Genomic DNA, 17,228 nt, shown 5'->3' on the forward strand with positions numbered 1-17,228 from the left:
CATCCATGTGGTAGCATGGATCAGCACTTCATTCCTTTACACGGCGGAATGATAGTCCACTGTATGCATAGACCACATTTGTTTACTCATCCATTAGTGCTTGCCTGTTGATTAAGGGCATGGTATGGAGAAGGGGCCCTGAGCAGTGTTTGTGATAGGAGGTTCTCCACACAATGTGGGCTCTAAGGCAGGAGGCCTTCCCACCAGGGTTTAGGAGGGTACTGCTACCCCACAAAAATCACTGATGGAGATTCTTGATTAATCCAGCTGTATATTTCCCTCTGAATTCCTAAAGCACCTGCAATCAATGAAGTAAAGTGTAATATTTATCTACAGAGTTACTGTTGCCCCTCCCCACCCCCAACTGAACTTCAAGCTCTCTTTCTATTCCCAGGCGTTGGTGCTGGTAGTTAACAGAGAAGGAAATGAAGACTGGCTCTCAGCCTGCCAGTTCCCGCACTAGGTGATGGCACTCAGGAGATGTTCATTTTTTTCCTTCCTCTCTTCACCAGTGTCTAACATGGCACTAACCACATTACCAGGAATTCAAAACTATAGCTGATTAATCAATTAAATGGAAAATGATTTCTTCCTAACAAAATATGTGAATTACTCATGACCTTTATTCTTCCCTGCCCATCAGGGGAACTGATTTCCCTGCCTGGTGAGAAGAGTTGAACAAACATACCCGCCAGGAAAAACACAGAGGGCGCAGAGAACTGGGTGTCCTAATTATATGCGGGAGGGGTGATTTCTTTTCCTTCCCAAGTCTTATCTCCATCTGCCTTTGGAACAGAATCACCATCCTTCCAGCTGACAGTGTACATCAGGACATACTCCTTTGTGCTATTCTTACTTTGTTACAATCCTGAGAATTCTATTTCTCCCAAAGCAGAATCGCAGCATCCCTGTGGATGTCTGCTTTTCTTTGGCATAAAAAGAAAGATGAATTCTCCTCCAGTGAGGAAACGTGAAGCCTCATCTTCAAACTGTAGCTGTCCAGTGATTTTCTTTAGTTTTCTAGCACAAAATATTATCTGCTGGGAATGTATTTCTTAATGGGGCGAGAGGAAAGCTGCTCACTAAGAATGCAGACAACTACGGTCTGTGTGGGAATCTGACATATTTCATGGTAGCATGCGAAGCTGTTATCCAATGAGAAAACTGTTCTTCCAAATTTGAAAACAAGATGTCTAGACTCTTTTCCTAATTGATGGCCATGCATAAAAATGTATCATAAAAATGTGTCTGAAACTGTACAGGAGCATACCACTAACAAAGGCACTTTTATCAAAAACGTTAGGTTGTGTCTATGGGAATTCATAGTCATCTAACAAACAGACATATCTTAATATCCAAATAATTCTGTTATTTTGGGTTCTTCACATCTTATTTTCTGAGTGGTTATTTCTGGTGCCTATAATTTTTCAGCCACAAGCTTCCTGAATGGATAGCGATGTTTCAGTGCCACCTCTACCAGGGTATAGTTTCATATTTATAATTGTTGTCATTAAAAAAAACCAACCTATTAACTATCAACTTTAGTCCTCCTTAAATGTTATCAGTTTAATAGCTCATAAAATAGCCATACCAGTAAAATCTGACTTCATCTACAAAGAAGAATTCTCTATAACAAGGCCACTTCTAGAGCCCAATAATTGGGCTTTCCAATAATTGCTTTCCTGGATATATATATATATATATATAAATCTTGCCATCAAGAACAATTATGTAGGGTTTCCCTGGTGGCGCAGTGCTTAAGAATCCGCCTGCCAATGCAGGGGACACGGGTTCGAGCCCTGGTCCGGGAAGATCCCACATGCCACGGGGCGACTGGGCCTGTGCGCCACGGCTGCTGAGCCTGCGCTCTAGAGCCCTTGCTCTGCAACAAAGAGAAGCCACCGCAATGAGAAGCCCGCGCACCGCACCAAAGAGCAGCCCCCGCTCTCCACAACTAGAGAAAGCTCGCACGTAGCAATGAAGACCCAACGCAGCCAAAAATGATAAATAAATTAATTAAAAAAAATAACAATTACGTAAACAAGATTAGTTTCTGTGATAAAAAATAACAACTGTGAGGATTGGATGCTTTATATATATTATCTAATTTCCTAAAACCACTCTGCAAAATGATTGAAGAGTGATGTTAAAAGATAATCCTTGCAGCCTTACAACCGATAGCAAAATTCCTTCTTACTGGTTGAGTATGTGGAGCTTTGTTCCTCATCGCTGATCGAGGTGCAGAGTGCAAAGGTCAATCAATTAAACAGGTATATGTTAGCTCTGATTATGGCTCCAACATGATGCTAGGAGCTGAGCTTCATACTTTCCCAATACCTAAGAATTCTTCAATATGATTGGTACATAACTACCCATTGAACAAATTAATTTTAAAATAGATATTGCTGATGAGATAACTTGGGCATTATTTTGCCTTAGGTTCCAGAGGAATCAATGATTAATGCTGGATAGTAATAATGAAGCAACCATATCATTCTTTTTACTGCCCTGCAGTGATCTATAAACTGTTTAATCAAAGGTAGTGGAGTATCCACATTTATAGGGTATACCAAGTTCAGGGGGCCTAAAACTGATCAGGGAGATTAAGACTGGACTTTGTCCATTGGAAGGTTGTTCTCTCTTCAGACCATCATTTCGTCCATCTGTCCATCCATTCATCCTTCTTTTATGTTCAGCTCCAATTAAGCAAAAAGCATTGTACTTTACTGAGGGAGATACAAGATGGTTAAAACATGGTCCCTTGGTCTAGTGGGGATAGGTCCTCAGTAGGTTTTGATCAGACTGGGAAATACAAAGTATCTTGGGGGAAAGTGGGTCAAAGTTTAGAATTTGGCTCTAAAGGAGAAAACATTTCAGAGAGAATCAAGGAAGTAAGAAAGAGATGGGACTTGACTCTTTCTACCATGCCCTGAATCACCAGGAGCTCCCTGGGCTTAGATCTTTCCAAGTCTGGAAAGGTTTCCTCCTCTAGATCCCAACCCCTAAAAGTATGGGTGTACAGAAGCTGTCTCCAGATTAAAGTGGAGACAGTGACAAAATTCTTCCAAGTAAGTGTGAGAAATACTGCTACCAAAATTAGAAAGGGCTTCAGAGAGTTTGTTCATATAATATTATAGTATCTCTCTTTCCACGAAGGAGAAATAAAGAAAAATTTTCAATTTAAGTTGGAAGAAAAGTGTGTAAGGATTAGATACTGGAATAACCTGGGAATAGAGATTTCACAGCTAAATATTTAGGAGGTTTTTGGAAACAGTATAAATTCTCATTTATCTTGAATAACTTAAGTAAGATCCTACTGAAATGGACTGCAAGAACGCACCAAGACCATACTAGTTACTGAAGTATCATCACCAAACAATTTTGTTGAATTATGAATCCTTTTACCTAGATATCTGAAGTTAAATCTTCACATGGGTACAAAATATATTTTTAAGAGAAGTCAATGACTCTCCTAGTAGAAGTTTAGGAAATCAGTGAAAGCAGGAGCAGGAACTTTTCTAGGTAAGGGTCCTTCCCTGATCCTCAAGTTGGAAACTTAGAATTAAAGTCAGTTTGCAATGTACTATATCTTTGATTCTTTCCTTTCAATCTAAATCTTCCAACCTCTCTAAGCTCTCATTCCTGGAAAAGCTTTTGGCAGTCACTTTGTGCAACCCACAATTTCTGTAGCTTTTCATCTTTTTACCATACTCTTTCTGCATCTAAGCCTCACTTCCCATATGTGGTCAGTAATGCCACCACCACCGGAAGTAAAATGGTCCTCAGCATGGGCCTGTTTGCCCACACAAGGGCAGAAATACGGGGCAGGAAAGGAGTCCAGCGGTCATGAATCTCAAGGTACTCTGAAACTATAAAGAACACGTTCTTACCCATTTTATACATGTGAAAATGGACACAAAAACAGTAGGAATTCTCTGAAGGCTACAAAGAAAGCCAATCAGTGGGTGTGGGTCTCCACCCCACACTCACATATCAGACTGGGCCTCCCTCTGCAGTTCTCAGAAGGGCACTGTTGGGAAACTAGCCTTGTCATCTCTACTCAAGTTTTATTCAGATGATAATCATTTTAAAAGAAAACACTGTGTTTGCATTTGTGGATCATGTTCTGTATTTTAGGCACAGTGCTAGGAGCTTTCAAGTGTTATTACTAAATATTGATATTTGCTAAAAATCGCTTATTTTTTACAAATGATTAAACTGAGGCTCAGGCAAGTCATCTGACTCCAACCATCAAAGACAGTAGAATGTTAAACAGTGATTTACATGAAACAGTATCAGTGAAATTTTCGGTTCATTTAAAACAATCTTTTAATATTTATTTATTTAGGATACTAATAATCATACTATCTTCTAGGTTGTTGTAATGATTAAATGATATCATACATTTAAAACCCTTAGAAGACAATCTTTTTATTTATTTATTTATATTTTAAAAATAAACTTATTTATTTACTTTTGGCTGCGTTGGGTCTTCGTTGCTGCACGGGCTTTCTCTAGTTGCGGCGAGCGGGGGCTACTCTTCGTTGCGGTGCGGCGGGCTTCTCATTGCGGTGGCTTCTCTTGTTGCAGAGTACAGGCTCTAGGCGCGCGGGCTTCAGTAGTTGTGGCTCGCGGGCTCTAGAGCGCAGGCTCAGTAGTTGTGGTGCACAGGTTTAAGTTGCTCTGCGGCATGTGGGATCTTCCCGGACTAGGGCTCGAACCCGTGTCCCCTGCACTGGCAGGGTGAATCTTAACCACTACACCACCAGGGAAGTCCCAAAACAATCTTTTTAAATGAGACTATATATATGTGTATGTGTATACATACACATACATCTATAAATTACACCTATCTAAAACACTATATACACACATATGTATTTTTTAATCAAAGTGACATGTTAATGGAAATACATTGCTCACATATCTGGTGCTGATTTCCTAACAACCGCAGTCCCCCACGTCTCTGAAAAGCACATCAGGAGGATGACTGACTGAGCTGTGCAAATGTGACTGACACACTCCTGAGACATCTTTCACCTTGGCAGAACACAGGGAGCCCTGCACAAAGTTTTAGAAGTATAAATGAAGCCTCCTGAGTGTTTAGGAATAAATACCTCCAGGTTTGGTGGGACCACAGCAAAGTAGCCTAGAAGCTCTATCCTTTGCTTCCAGTAGTTTGTGAACTATGACACTGAGATCTGTGTAATCCAAGTATTTGAAATGCTTCCACATCATTTCAAGTACAATCATGAAATTTAAAAATACTCCCCTATCACCACATAGAACAGAAAAAGAGCAGTTCTTTGCAAAGCTTTTTTAAGTGAGATATTTGCATGTCTAAAAGCTATTTTTAAAATTCTATCAGTATTGCTTTGCTCTGTCAGCACAGTACTGGCTTCCTAGTCAGCAAATTCACCGTAACTATTAAGGTTACTCCCTGTGGTGATAGCTGGTAACCTGCAAGATCAAGTTTAACGGCATGTTCAGTGACCAAAGAACTCCTGGAAAATTAGTTCAAAATGATGCATCATTTTGTCAAACACTCTTAAGAATTAGCTTTTCAGGATGTCTCTTCAGAAACATGAAACCCCTCGAAACCACTACCACAAATAGCCAACATTTAAAATAACTGCCAAGCCACCTGCTTTTCTCCAGGAAACATCATAAAACTCACAAGTTAACAAAAGACTTCACAAAGTCTCAGTCTTTCTGATGAAGTTTACTTATTTTGTTTGAGAGACTTTATTTCCCCTTTTCTGAGCAATGAAAAGTCCTCACATCAGATTCAGTTCAAGGCACAGACTTATGTGTAAAAGAAGGTCTCAGAACAGAAGGGGATGCTAAAGAACACTTCTTTGTCACTTTGGTCTTGGCACAGTGTTTCAGATGGTATTCATTTGGAATAAAGAGATCGATGACATAACATGCCCAATCCTCCTCTATAAGTGGCTTTACTAGAAGTGGGTAAGGGCAGAAAAACATAAATTCATCTGTCTGTAGGCAACCCAAAACATACCAACTCGTCTTGGAGTAATTTAACCAATAAGATGATTTAGAGGACAGTTCAGTGGCACCATTTTTGGAAAGTAAAAGCTTAGCAGAAGGAACATAAATCAAAGGTGACTGGCAGGTAAAGGATATATGCAGCAATCAGCCAAACCATGTGCACACTGGCACAAATTCAATAAGATCATTTATAAAATTTTTAAGGCAGGAGTACACAAAAGGGGGTCTGGTGCTAACTAAATCCACAGATAGCTTACATGCCACTGAAATAAACACTTCCAGATGCGGGTGTACAAAAACCTTTCACAGAAAGAAATGTTTTCTTTCATATATCTGAAGGAGGGAGTCATAGCAGGGAAGGGCAGAAAGTCTGAAATCGAGACTGAGCTTCTTACAGATGGACGTGTTGTTGAGGAGGGAGTGTAGGGTGAGGATGAACTGCGTGTAGCGCGTCTCCATTTAGAAGCATCGCTACCATCAGTAAGACTGGATGTCTGTTAAAACAAGGGAGAAATGCTAATGACATATCATTCCATCAGTCCTCCAGAATCTGGTGACTGAGGCAGCGTTGCTCCCATTACTTCCCTTAGAGTTTCTTTTTTCGGGGGTGGGGTGGGGAAGGGATACTGGGTTCACACAGAGATGAAAGCCACTGATCAAAGATTGGAAAAACCATGCTTTGGAACTTACGCCAGCACAAAGCTATTGGAGGCATGGCTTTAATGATGAAAATATTTTCAAAATCTGGCTAGATTATAGTCATCTTTCAGGAATGCGTGACCAAATTCATTAATGGATTAGAAAGTCAATTTGCTCATCCCAACAGCATAATAATTTGTGGGGCTTTCTGGTCATATATCTAAACACTCCCAGAAGTTCAAACAGAAAGGTAGAATGTCTGTGTTTGTTTCCTTTTCTAGGTTCAGGTGAACTATGCATTGAGCTTTCCCCCCTTCCCCCAAGGAAATCCCCTTGAAATCAGTTTTCTTGTTGAATCTTTAAACTTCATGCAAATTCTCTGTAAGCATCTGGGTAATGAATTTATTCTTGAGACTACTTCTAATTATCTGTTTTATGCATTGACCCAAATTACCAACTTGTCATCTATTATTCGTCTTTCGTTCAGGATCTTGTTCTACTTATTCTTTATGCCAAATATCTCTCGAATACATTCCATCTTCTCTGGTCTCAACGTCACTGCCTCAGCAGAGGCTTTTCTGCCCTCTCGCTTGCAATACTGCATCGGCCACCCGATTGATCGCTCTTCCAATTACATCTCCTAACTCCAGTCCCTCCTCCATCCCATCAGCTGAGTTATTTTTTTAGAATACAAATTTGTTCATATCAATCCCTTGCTCAAAAACTCTCAAATCGCTCCTTGATGACTGTATCCGTTGTTTAAAAAGAAATTTTCCAAACTAAATCTTACTGAAAACTCAATATTTATCAGAGATAAAAATTGATCTGTATTGATTAGGGAAAACACTTTATTATTTTGCAGAATACCTGTAAAATAAGTCAGGGTTCCTGCAGAGCATGGTTAGGTAACTGCTGGCCTGCGTCATGAAGGCCATGTGACTCAAAGTCCCTCTCAAGTTGTCATCAGCCTCCCTTTGATGCTTCACCTCCTCTCGATGGACTCCTCAGTTCCTCACCTTGGCCCAGACAGCCATTCTGCTTTCCCCTCCGATTTTATTCCTGCTCTTCTTTCTGCCTGAATTATTTTTTTGCAGTTCTCACTCATTTCCCTCACCTCTGTCTCATAAACTCAGTTCGAATGTTAGTGATCTGAGGAAGCTTCCTTGACTTCCTCAGGCAGATCTCGGTCTCCTCTGCGCCAGAGGCACTGCGTCCCGCCCCCCGCAGTTACGGTGCCAACCACACGGCAGGGCTTATGTACGCATCTCCTTCACTATACTGGAGCACCCAGCTACTCATCTCCATATCCCATAGCCCCCTTCCAACAGATTTCTAAAACAGCGTTTGGCAATTGTTCATTGAATTAATAAACGGAGATACCAGAGCTATAAGGCTCGTAGGCCACGTAGGGATGTCACCGCTGGTCCTTCCACTTCTAAATCATGTCTACTTCAATCTTACCAATGAGGATTCTGCCAAATGGACTGTCATTACCTAGTCCAAACTGAGAAAGCAAGTGCTATCCTTTATATGTGAAGGGTGCCTCCATCCTCTCAGGAAGGCATGTACTTCGACTTGTTTTTCGGCAGTTGCAGGTGACAGATTGACTTGGAGCAGTATAGTCTTGCCTTGCCTCCTTATTCATTTTTTCTCTTCATCATTTGTGAGCTGGTTGTGTGGGTGAAAGATATTGCTGCCACCAAAAACGGAAGTGTAGTTAGTTTACCCACATGAGGATCAATCCCTAATGCTGTCTTCTTTAGACAGTGGCTTCGGAGAAAAGCACAGTGTGGAGCCTAGGCTGGTTTTCTTCCTCCTCTCCTCTCCTCTCTTTTTTCTCCTCTTCTCCCCCACCTTCCCCCCCACCACCCCGCCTTTTTTTTTAAACACCAAAAGTTTGCTTCAATGAGCAATGTTGTCAACTATAACTTATTTACTTATTAGGCTCTTACCTAATTAGTCCAGAATACGGGAGTGAGTGTTTTAGGTTAGATCAGGAATGTAGAATTAAATCAGAGCCAGAAATATAGTCTCTAACTTCTCTCCTGGAAACTATAAAATCTGCACAAGTGTTTGAATTGGAATTGACAGGAACCTGTAGGCCAGGCTGTGAGCTTCTGGAGCCAGAGAGGCAACTCAAATACTCCTTTCCTGGTATTTCCAGCAGGGGCACAGCTGCCCAACTGTCACCTTGAATGCACCTGGGCAAATTCAGAGACCGACACTGGGCTCTGCCCTCGTGACCTCTGCCAACTAATCAGCCAAAATATTTCCAGATCTGGAGCGCCTACTCCACATTTTGGGTATATGCCCAGAACTGCAAATGCACTCCAATCAGGTGGGAGAGCCTATCCAGGTGCCAGGGCAAGAATTAACATCTGACTGACATATGGGCTATGAATTTTCTCTTCTCACAGCTTGGGGTCATGCAGAGGTGGTGTGTGGGAGTGGAATATTTGATCTGCACATACATAGCCTAGGGGATTTGGTTTAAATCAAATCATAATTAAAACACCAGTCAGGAAAACAAGGCATAATTATTTTTTTCCTGCGTTTTTTTTCCTACCTTGGATACAGCCTTAAATATATGTTGGGCACAATAACAGCTAGGTATCAGTTTCGTTTTTGGAAGGTGTAAACTTTCCACTTAGAACAATCCACTTATTATGTTGTAGGATTAACTCTGCAACTACATCAGTAAATTAAATGACAGTTCAATGATTATATTTGTGTGACTAAAGTGTATAACACTATTTAAGAAATCATCAAAAAGTAAAGCATCTCCAGTTCAACAGGCTCTCATCATGGCTGTTTGGAGGGAATTTTTGTCACACTATCAATAAAACAGGACGCAAATGTTTCACTTAAACAAAACATGCTTATGACTGTTAGATGTTTCTGGCGATAGTTTAATAAAGAATCTATCCCAATAGATCTATAAAGAATCTATCCCAATATTAGAAAGAACCACTGTGTTCTTTTCTAATATTCATCTAGTTTAGATATAAAATGTTAACTGAAAAATTTAAATGGTATTTTTGCTAGGTGAACCTGACCAATGTAATGTATTGAGTTTATGTCTAACTCAGTGTTTACAATCTTATTTATAGACTTAAAAGGAAAATTTCTTGCCATTTGCAGAGCATAATTTTTAAGTTTAGAAATATCTCAGCTTAGTTTAGTTCCTCCCAACTAATCTTCTTGCTGCTTTCATGAATTTGTGAGTTAAAAGAGTCCTGTGATTTTTTTTTTTTTTAAAGAAAAAACAATTTCCTTTCGGGAGTCACTCAAAATATTTTTCTATTCTATCTTCATTCCCTCAGAAGACTGCAAAAACCTAGAAACCATAATAACACATTCAAATCTCAAGATGTGGTCCTTTTAGAATATTCTGCTCAAAAAGTTTCCCTTAGTTGTCAACTACTCCTTTCCTTGTACTCATGTTCAAATTCCTCTATTCTCCACGATACAGCCTTCCGTTTACAATGAATAGAGATATGTTACCTTCTTGAACGACTTCAAATCCATGTCCCACATTAGAGAACACTGATTGTCTCCTTTTCAAATTATATTCCTGAAAATTTTAGGATTCTCTGCAGGACTTTCAGGGGCCTCATAGATGTTTGACGAGAATGTCCATTTCCAATTTTTTGTGCTACTCGAAATAAAGGTTCTGTCATCTTGTGTTTTATATTGAACTTCCTGTAAATGTTTTGTTGTTTAGGAAATTATGTCTTGGAATTCTGGCCTGTTAGTTTTGGTTTTTGGTATTTAAAGCAGCCCAAATAAATCCTCTATGTAAAACTGTGCAAGTGAGTACGTCACCTAAGAGTGTATAGCCCATGCTGAACTGAATGTGAGATCTTTACTGCTGATATAAAAGTGAAGGCAGAAAAAAGCAAAATGTGTTTGAATAGTCACTGTTTACTGAAGAGACAAACCAGCTGTTAATAACATCATAATTTTTAAAAATGGAACTGGATAACTCTTTGTAAACAAATTCACTGTCCCAATTTAAGGTGTTGCTGCAGAAAGTTCAAATGACATAAGATCTCTCTTCCCTTCTCCCTGCATTCTGCCTGATGATTAAAAAACATTAACTAAACAGTTTTACAATGTAACATGATTATGCCAACCCAGAATTATGATGCTGTGCTTCCAACAGCAGAAAAAGTATCAGTAATGAATTCAGCAAATTTGGATTCCACAGGCAAAGCAAAATAAATATGACCCTGAAACTTTAAACAAGTATTTTTCAGGGAAGGATTTTCAGGTGACTGAGATTTTCTTTATGACATCTTTGAATAGCTTATAGTGTTTTTAAGATACCTTAAAAATATTTCCAGAAAACCATGAAGAGTTACATACTGGATAAGAAATCCATATATTGATTCCCTTTAAACATTATCAGTTTAAAAATGTGAGCACTTGTTAGATACTGTTAGTGAAACAACTGTTGAGCAAAAAATTCTTACTATTTCTCTTTTGAGCCAAGACTATTGGAGGTCTGTGTAGATCGTTATTAAAAACTGCTATATCTGTGAATGAAAACTTCTCAAATAAAGAGAAGTGTGTAAATAAAATAAAATATGGAAATAAAGTGGATACTGTGATGAATATAACGTTACATCATAACTTTGATTTTCAAACACCTTCACTATTCTTATTGAATGAGATTTTAAGCGTGGATCTTCTACGTACAGAGTTGCTGGAATATTTGATAAAGAAACCCTTCTCTTATGGAGGTTTAATGCCTCTTGCAACACTTGTCTTCTACGCAATGTAGTTTAGGAAATGCTATCTCACATTTTCAGGATAAGACTGCTTAAACAGTTAAGAATAGAGGCCAGTCTGCAAAGACGGAGTTTAATGAGGAGGATTCGTGAGAATTCATTGGAGCCTGTGGTCCCAGTGAACCACAGGGTACTTAGCTCCTGTCCACAGATAGAGCTCTGGTACTTACAATGTAACCTTAAGTTGGTTACTTGATTTTTCTCTAAATATCCGTTTTCTCATCTACAAAGTGGGGATAACAACACTCATCCTGCTGTGTTGTAAGAATAACACAATGCAGGTGAAAAGTTTCTTTAAAAATATTATATAAGTTATTATTTGATCACCCAACACTTTTCTCGGATTCTAATGATTTTCTCTCCCAAATTCTTCTAATGTTTATATTACCACATTTCAAACATTCTCTCCCTGACTAATTCTAAATTGAACACTGTGTTAGTTAAACCATATAAAATTTCTGATACTCAACTGTTTATGACCTAGGGAAACTGTTATTTTATATAATTTGACAGAATAAGTTTTGTAACTGTAATTTCCGCCCCACCTTATTTTAAAATGAAAAACTAAATTAAAATATTTACATTTTTTTCTAGAGAAGGCCCACTTTTAGGTTATTCTTATATGATAAATATACAACATGTTAATTTTTTTTCTGAGAACCAGTGGCCCATAACTATGAAAAAGTACTCGGTTCCAACCTATAACGATAGACTTAGTACTTCCAAAAAAGTTATTGAGAAATTCTTACTTCCAGTAAAAAACAAAATTCTTAAAAAATATTTAAGAATTTGTACCCAGTTTCTACTTGGTATTTACATTTGAAAATTACTCTAATATTTTGTAACATTTAATTTTCCAGGTTGAACACATAAAATGCAGACAAAATCTAATGCACTCAAGACATAAGAATTATTCATGAATGTGAAATTCTACATGAAAATAGTCAAAGCAATCTGCTATGCCACTTTTGTTTTTAAAAGTTTAATGTGAGGGATTCTTAAAGGAAATTTTTAATTTTGATCCTTATTTGTCTATTGTGAACATTTCTGAAGGACCAATGATATGAGAGCATCCCTAGCACCCCGAATAGACATATATACATCAAGCTAAATGGCCACAGTGGAAGAGCAGTCAGCTGAGAGTCAGAAGGCTGGATTCCAGGGTCAGCCCTGGCATTCACTTACAAGGTGCCACTGGGTACAAGGCGAAGCATCTCTGAGACTGAGTTTAACTGATTTTCTCAAGTCTTAGCCAGTTTTAAAATACTTAGCCAGCTGTCTCACAATTTAATACAGTTGAGTGGATTTTAAAGCCACTCACTTTTAGGGATGCATTTAAGGTACCATTTAGATGAATGACCATGCTTAAATGAGAAATTTTATTGTTTTGCTCTTCTACTTCAGTAGAAAGACACCTGATAATATGTAAGCTTGGGGGGGTGAGATATTTTTCTACTGTGAATCTCACTCAGGAGAAACTAAAATATATTTAGGCATTACACACGGGATTATGTCATCCCATTTGGTGTACATAGTTTGCTTTCTCTGGCTTTCAAAATTATAGACCTGGTTTTCTATCAGCCATTTCCAGCACTTCTCGCTGAGTGCTGGGATTGGGCTTCAGAGTAGGTAACCATGGGCACCACCCACTGCTTGTACACAGCAAGGATCCAGATAAAACACATGTCTGACCATCTTTTTCATGATAGACAGCACAGTCCACTGGGTTACTCTTTGGGGGTATTTTCTCTGAGAGAAAAAACAAAATGCTCTAACTATAAAAGTCTACTTCATTCTCAAAATTTTTAAATGCTTTTTTCCTTCTAGACCCACATAATTATAAGAATTTTTTTAAAAAACCATTACCAAAAGCATTTGAATTTTTAGGCTGCAAGAAAATACTCTTCAGTTAAATAATTAAATTCAATTAAAACAATTAAATACCAGTTAACTGTCGGATAGGACAATTCATTTAAAGCTTTCGCTAAACTTTTTTTTTGGGCCCTGAAGCTCTTTTTAATGTAAGTTTTATTTTATCCTTTATTTTTCTATATTTTCTTTATTTTCTAACATACTAGCATTACTTTCATAATCAGTAAAATGAGGAAATTTTAAAAACTGAGAAAAATGAGGCTAGTAATAATTAATGTTTAAAAAATTACCACCAACTTTGATATACACATCAGTCTTTGAAAACCTTTTTTAGTAACTTACACAAATATATAAACTCATATAAACTGAATTTGATGCAGCTTTATAAATCTGAGGCTGTGCTGTTTGTTCCTTAGGTTTCTATTTCACAGGAGCTAGTATGCAAAAATCGAGTGGAAACTATGTACACTCAGTTACTGAGACCTTATTTTTTAATGTGACAGTGGTGATAAAAAAAAATCCATTAAAGTTCCTCAACCACGATTAATTCAAAAAGTGAAAATGAACATTAATTTATTCTCAGGAACAATAATCTTTAAATAGTATTTAAGTTTTAATGGTATAAATTTTAAGTCTGTAAAGAAATCACATTATAACTCCAGTTTTAGTTTCTTCCAGCATTACAAAGTGAGGTCTCTGTGTTTGTTTGTATGTCTGTGTGGTTGGTGGTGGGGGGAACGGTTTCTACTTTAGTCCGTTTGTATCCTTATCTGAAACCTTTTAGAAAATATACTACAGCTACTAGTGCTATGATGACTTCCACTATTATTAATATAATACATTAAGAGCTTACCACTCAAGTTCATAGTACTCGTTGGATTCTAACATGAGATATGTTCTATTCTACCAGAGAGAGCTTAAGAAACTTCCTTACGCTACTTTGCTAATAGGTGCAGAGCTGGGATCTGAATCTGGGCAATTTGGCTCTAGAATCAACAGTCTTTACCACCACACAGTATAACTTCACATAATGCCAACTACGATGAGTAAAAGGATAAGATAAGATGACAAGCATCAAAATGACTTAGGACACCCCCAGTTTGCATAAGTACTCTAAAGTAATGACTACATATCACAGACTGAAGCGATTTTCAGAATTATTTAGGAAAAAATAAATAATAAGCAAAAGGTAAACTAGTCTCTTTAAATGTTCTTTAGGCATGTGTATATGGAAGATCAGGTACACAGGGGTGGGAACAGTTGCAAAAAAATCTAATGAATAGCTTAATGTCAGGACAATTACTTTAATCTTCTAGGTATGATACTCTCTTCTGATCTTCTGCATAGGATTAAGAATAAATAAGAACACAGAAAAGAAAGAAGTCGTCGATTAAAACCAACATGCCAAAGACAGCATAGTTATAATTCATTGAGTGGGGATGGGTAGTTTATAAGTGTCTCCATAGCCCTCATATGAGTGGCAGGAAACTGATGTTTCCGCAATGAGGCCCCTTCTCTCTCCACTCCAGCTGCTACTCAGTGCAAAGCATTGTTTGTACTCTTTTCTCCCCTCCACCTAATGTGGCTTTAATTATTCCTGTCTTCTATCATTTCAACTAATTCCCAAGGGGAAGAACTCACAATTCTTTATACAATGAATTGTATTCCTGAAATTGATCATCAGAAGTCATACAGAAGACAGAATGATGCCTCACCAAAAACAAATTTTTCTTGGTTTATTGATTGATGTTGGAATTCAGTTTCCATGTAACCTACTGGTTCGGTCATTTTAATTCTCCAAATCAATTTCAAGTTATTGGGAATTAGCTATATATCAATCAAGTTACGGATATTCTAAATTAGATATCTCATTTATATATATACATTAGACAAGCACTTGAGATTTAGAATGAAATGCTGCAAAGACAAAACCTCTATGTTTCAAAAATGTAAACTAGTTGTTCATGGCCATTTTAGTTTACAAAGGAAATTTTATACTGGAGGTAAGTTAGCTCAGCCTTTCTGTATAAAAATTCAGTCTCAGTCTATGATTGCTATAGACACAGCCCACATGCCTCCTCTCAGGAGCCGGAGCTCAAAGCCTAGGAAGCAAAGTGTCCCCAGTGCAGCATGAAGTAGCATCTCGGGGAGCGGGCACCAGGGAACTCGGCATCAGCTTCTCCCCCGCATCAGGAGCACCTCCTTTTAGCACTGACGGTACGAGGGAGCCAGGACAGGTGTTCACACTGTTAACATACACAGTCTGCAAATCTATTCTACTTTAAAGAGAATTTTTAACTTTAAAAGGCAGATTTAAGTATTGTAATATATACCAAGAAACTGTGTCTGCCTGATCCTACTACTCATGACATAAAATGGAGTAGGTATATTCAGTCCTGTAGGCTGGGCAAATTCTTATAACTCCAGGTAATGGAGTAGACCTTTCAAGGTGGGTCCTTTCTGAGGAGTGATGAAAACTCAGGGTCCTTCTGTGGTGGAGTTCTTTCTCATCTGCTGTTGATTTTGCTCGTCTGCTCTGGTAGCAGCTAAGTGAACCTTCAAGACCATGGCTTATTTGTTCTATTTTCCAGATCTATTTAAACTAAGCATTTTAAAATTGCATTATTAGTTTTAAAAACCATATTGGTTATATGTTTGTTAGACAAAAATTAGCTTAAACTATATCTGAATATATATATTCTGAATATTTCAAGTATATTTCCTGACCACATACTACAATCTTAGATTATAAAAGCAATAATACATGAGTAATAGAGCATCAGGTTAGACATGGAAGAATGAATACACATGTACACACACACACACACACACACAAATGTCATCAACCAAGATGATTCTCAAGTGATCTGTCCAGTCTTTTTAAAAATAAAAAAACTTGAAGAATTAAGCAGTTACCACTGCCACCACTTCCTTTTGAGGAAACATCACAGACTTCATGATTAGGAGATTTTCCCCTTACATTAGATATATTTTCCTTTATCTAATTTTATCCATTACTTTTAGTTACCATTTTAGGTTATTTCTCAAAAATCCTGTTTCCCCTTGCTACCCTTTAATTACTTCTAGATATTATCGACTCTGCCTTTTTCTTCTCTCTCTGCTCCACTGCCTCAGCCTATTAGTCATTATTTGGCTCGTATCTATGGATTTGATATCTTTAATCCTGTTATAAATTGGTTCTTTCAACTTCAGTTGGTTCTTAAATTCTTCCAATCATCTCATATTTTTCTAAATTTCATCTCTTTTGGCTTATTGCTTTAAATAGCCTCACCTGTCATGTAGGAAAAAATGAAACAGGAGATATTGATTTCATTGTTTTCAATTGTAATAATCTAAAACCACTCATGCAAAACGATATATTGCTTAATCAGCAACATATGATTAATATAAATATGATAAATCACGTTCTTACAATATATGACAAATTTAAGATATTAATCAGAAGTAAAAATAATTGTCACCATTACAAAAAGCTTCTAGAGACATATATAAAAAGCTCTGACACGTTCTTGCTGTCACACGGAGAATGCATACAATTAACAATAACAATGAAAACAAAGAATGGTAAGAAAGCATTCTCTTTAACTGAAACAGAAGAAAAAAGGAGATGATATAATTTATAAGATATCACGACTTCTATCAACAGATAATAGTAAAATCCACTCTTAGGAAAAAACATATTATTTTATGTACATATGTATGTGTAATGTTATACATATATATTCTGCTTTAGTATGTTAAAGCAGATGTGAATCCAAAAAAAAACCAAACAGGGCTTCCCTCGTGGCGCAGTGGTTGAGAATCCGTCTGCCAACGCAGGGGACATGGGTTCGAGCCCTGGTCCGGGAAGATCCCACATGCCACGGAGCAACTAAGCCAGTGCGCCACAACTAC

At 37.8% G+C, this 17,228-nt stretch overlaps 1 protein-coding gene across 10 annotated transcripts in view; it reads right to left on the reverse strand.

Moving 5' to 3' along the window:
• SUPT3H (SPT3 homolog, SAGA and STAGA complex component) overlaps positions 1-17,228 on the reverse strand; it is a 441,526-nt gene that overhangs the window by 87,529 nt on the left and 336,769 nt on the right. For 6 of the 10 annotated variants that reach the window (XM_082347635.1, XM_082347633.1, XM_082347638.1 and 3 more), the window contains exon 12: positions 6,405-6,503. The exons of the other annotated variants lie outside the window; for them this stretch is intronic. In XM_082347635.1, coding sequence (XP_082203761.1) covers positions 6,405-6,503 — 99 coding nt within the window. The remainder of the gene's footprint in view (positions 1-6,404; positions 6,504-17,228) is intronic. 10 annotated transcript variants of the gene reach the window in all.

Source organism: Balaenoptera borealis (genome assembly GCF_965194805.1).
Source record: "Balaenoptera borealis genome assembly, chromosome: 12".
Lineage (NCBI taxonomy): Eukaryota > Metazoa > Chordata > Mammalia > Artiodactyla > Balaenopteridae > Balaenoptera > Balaenoptera borealis.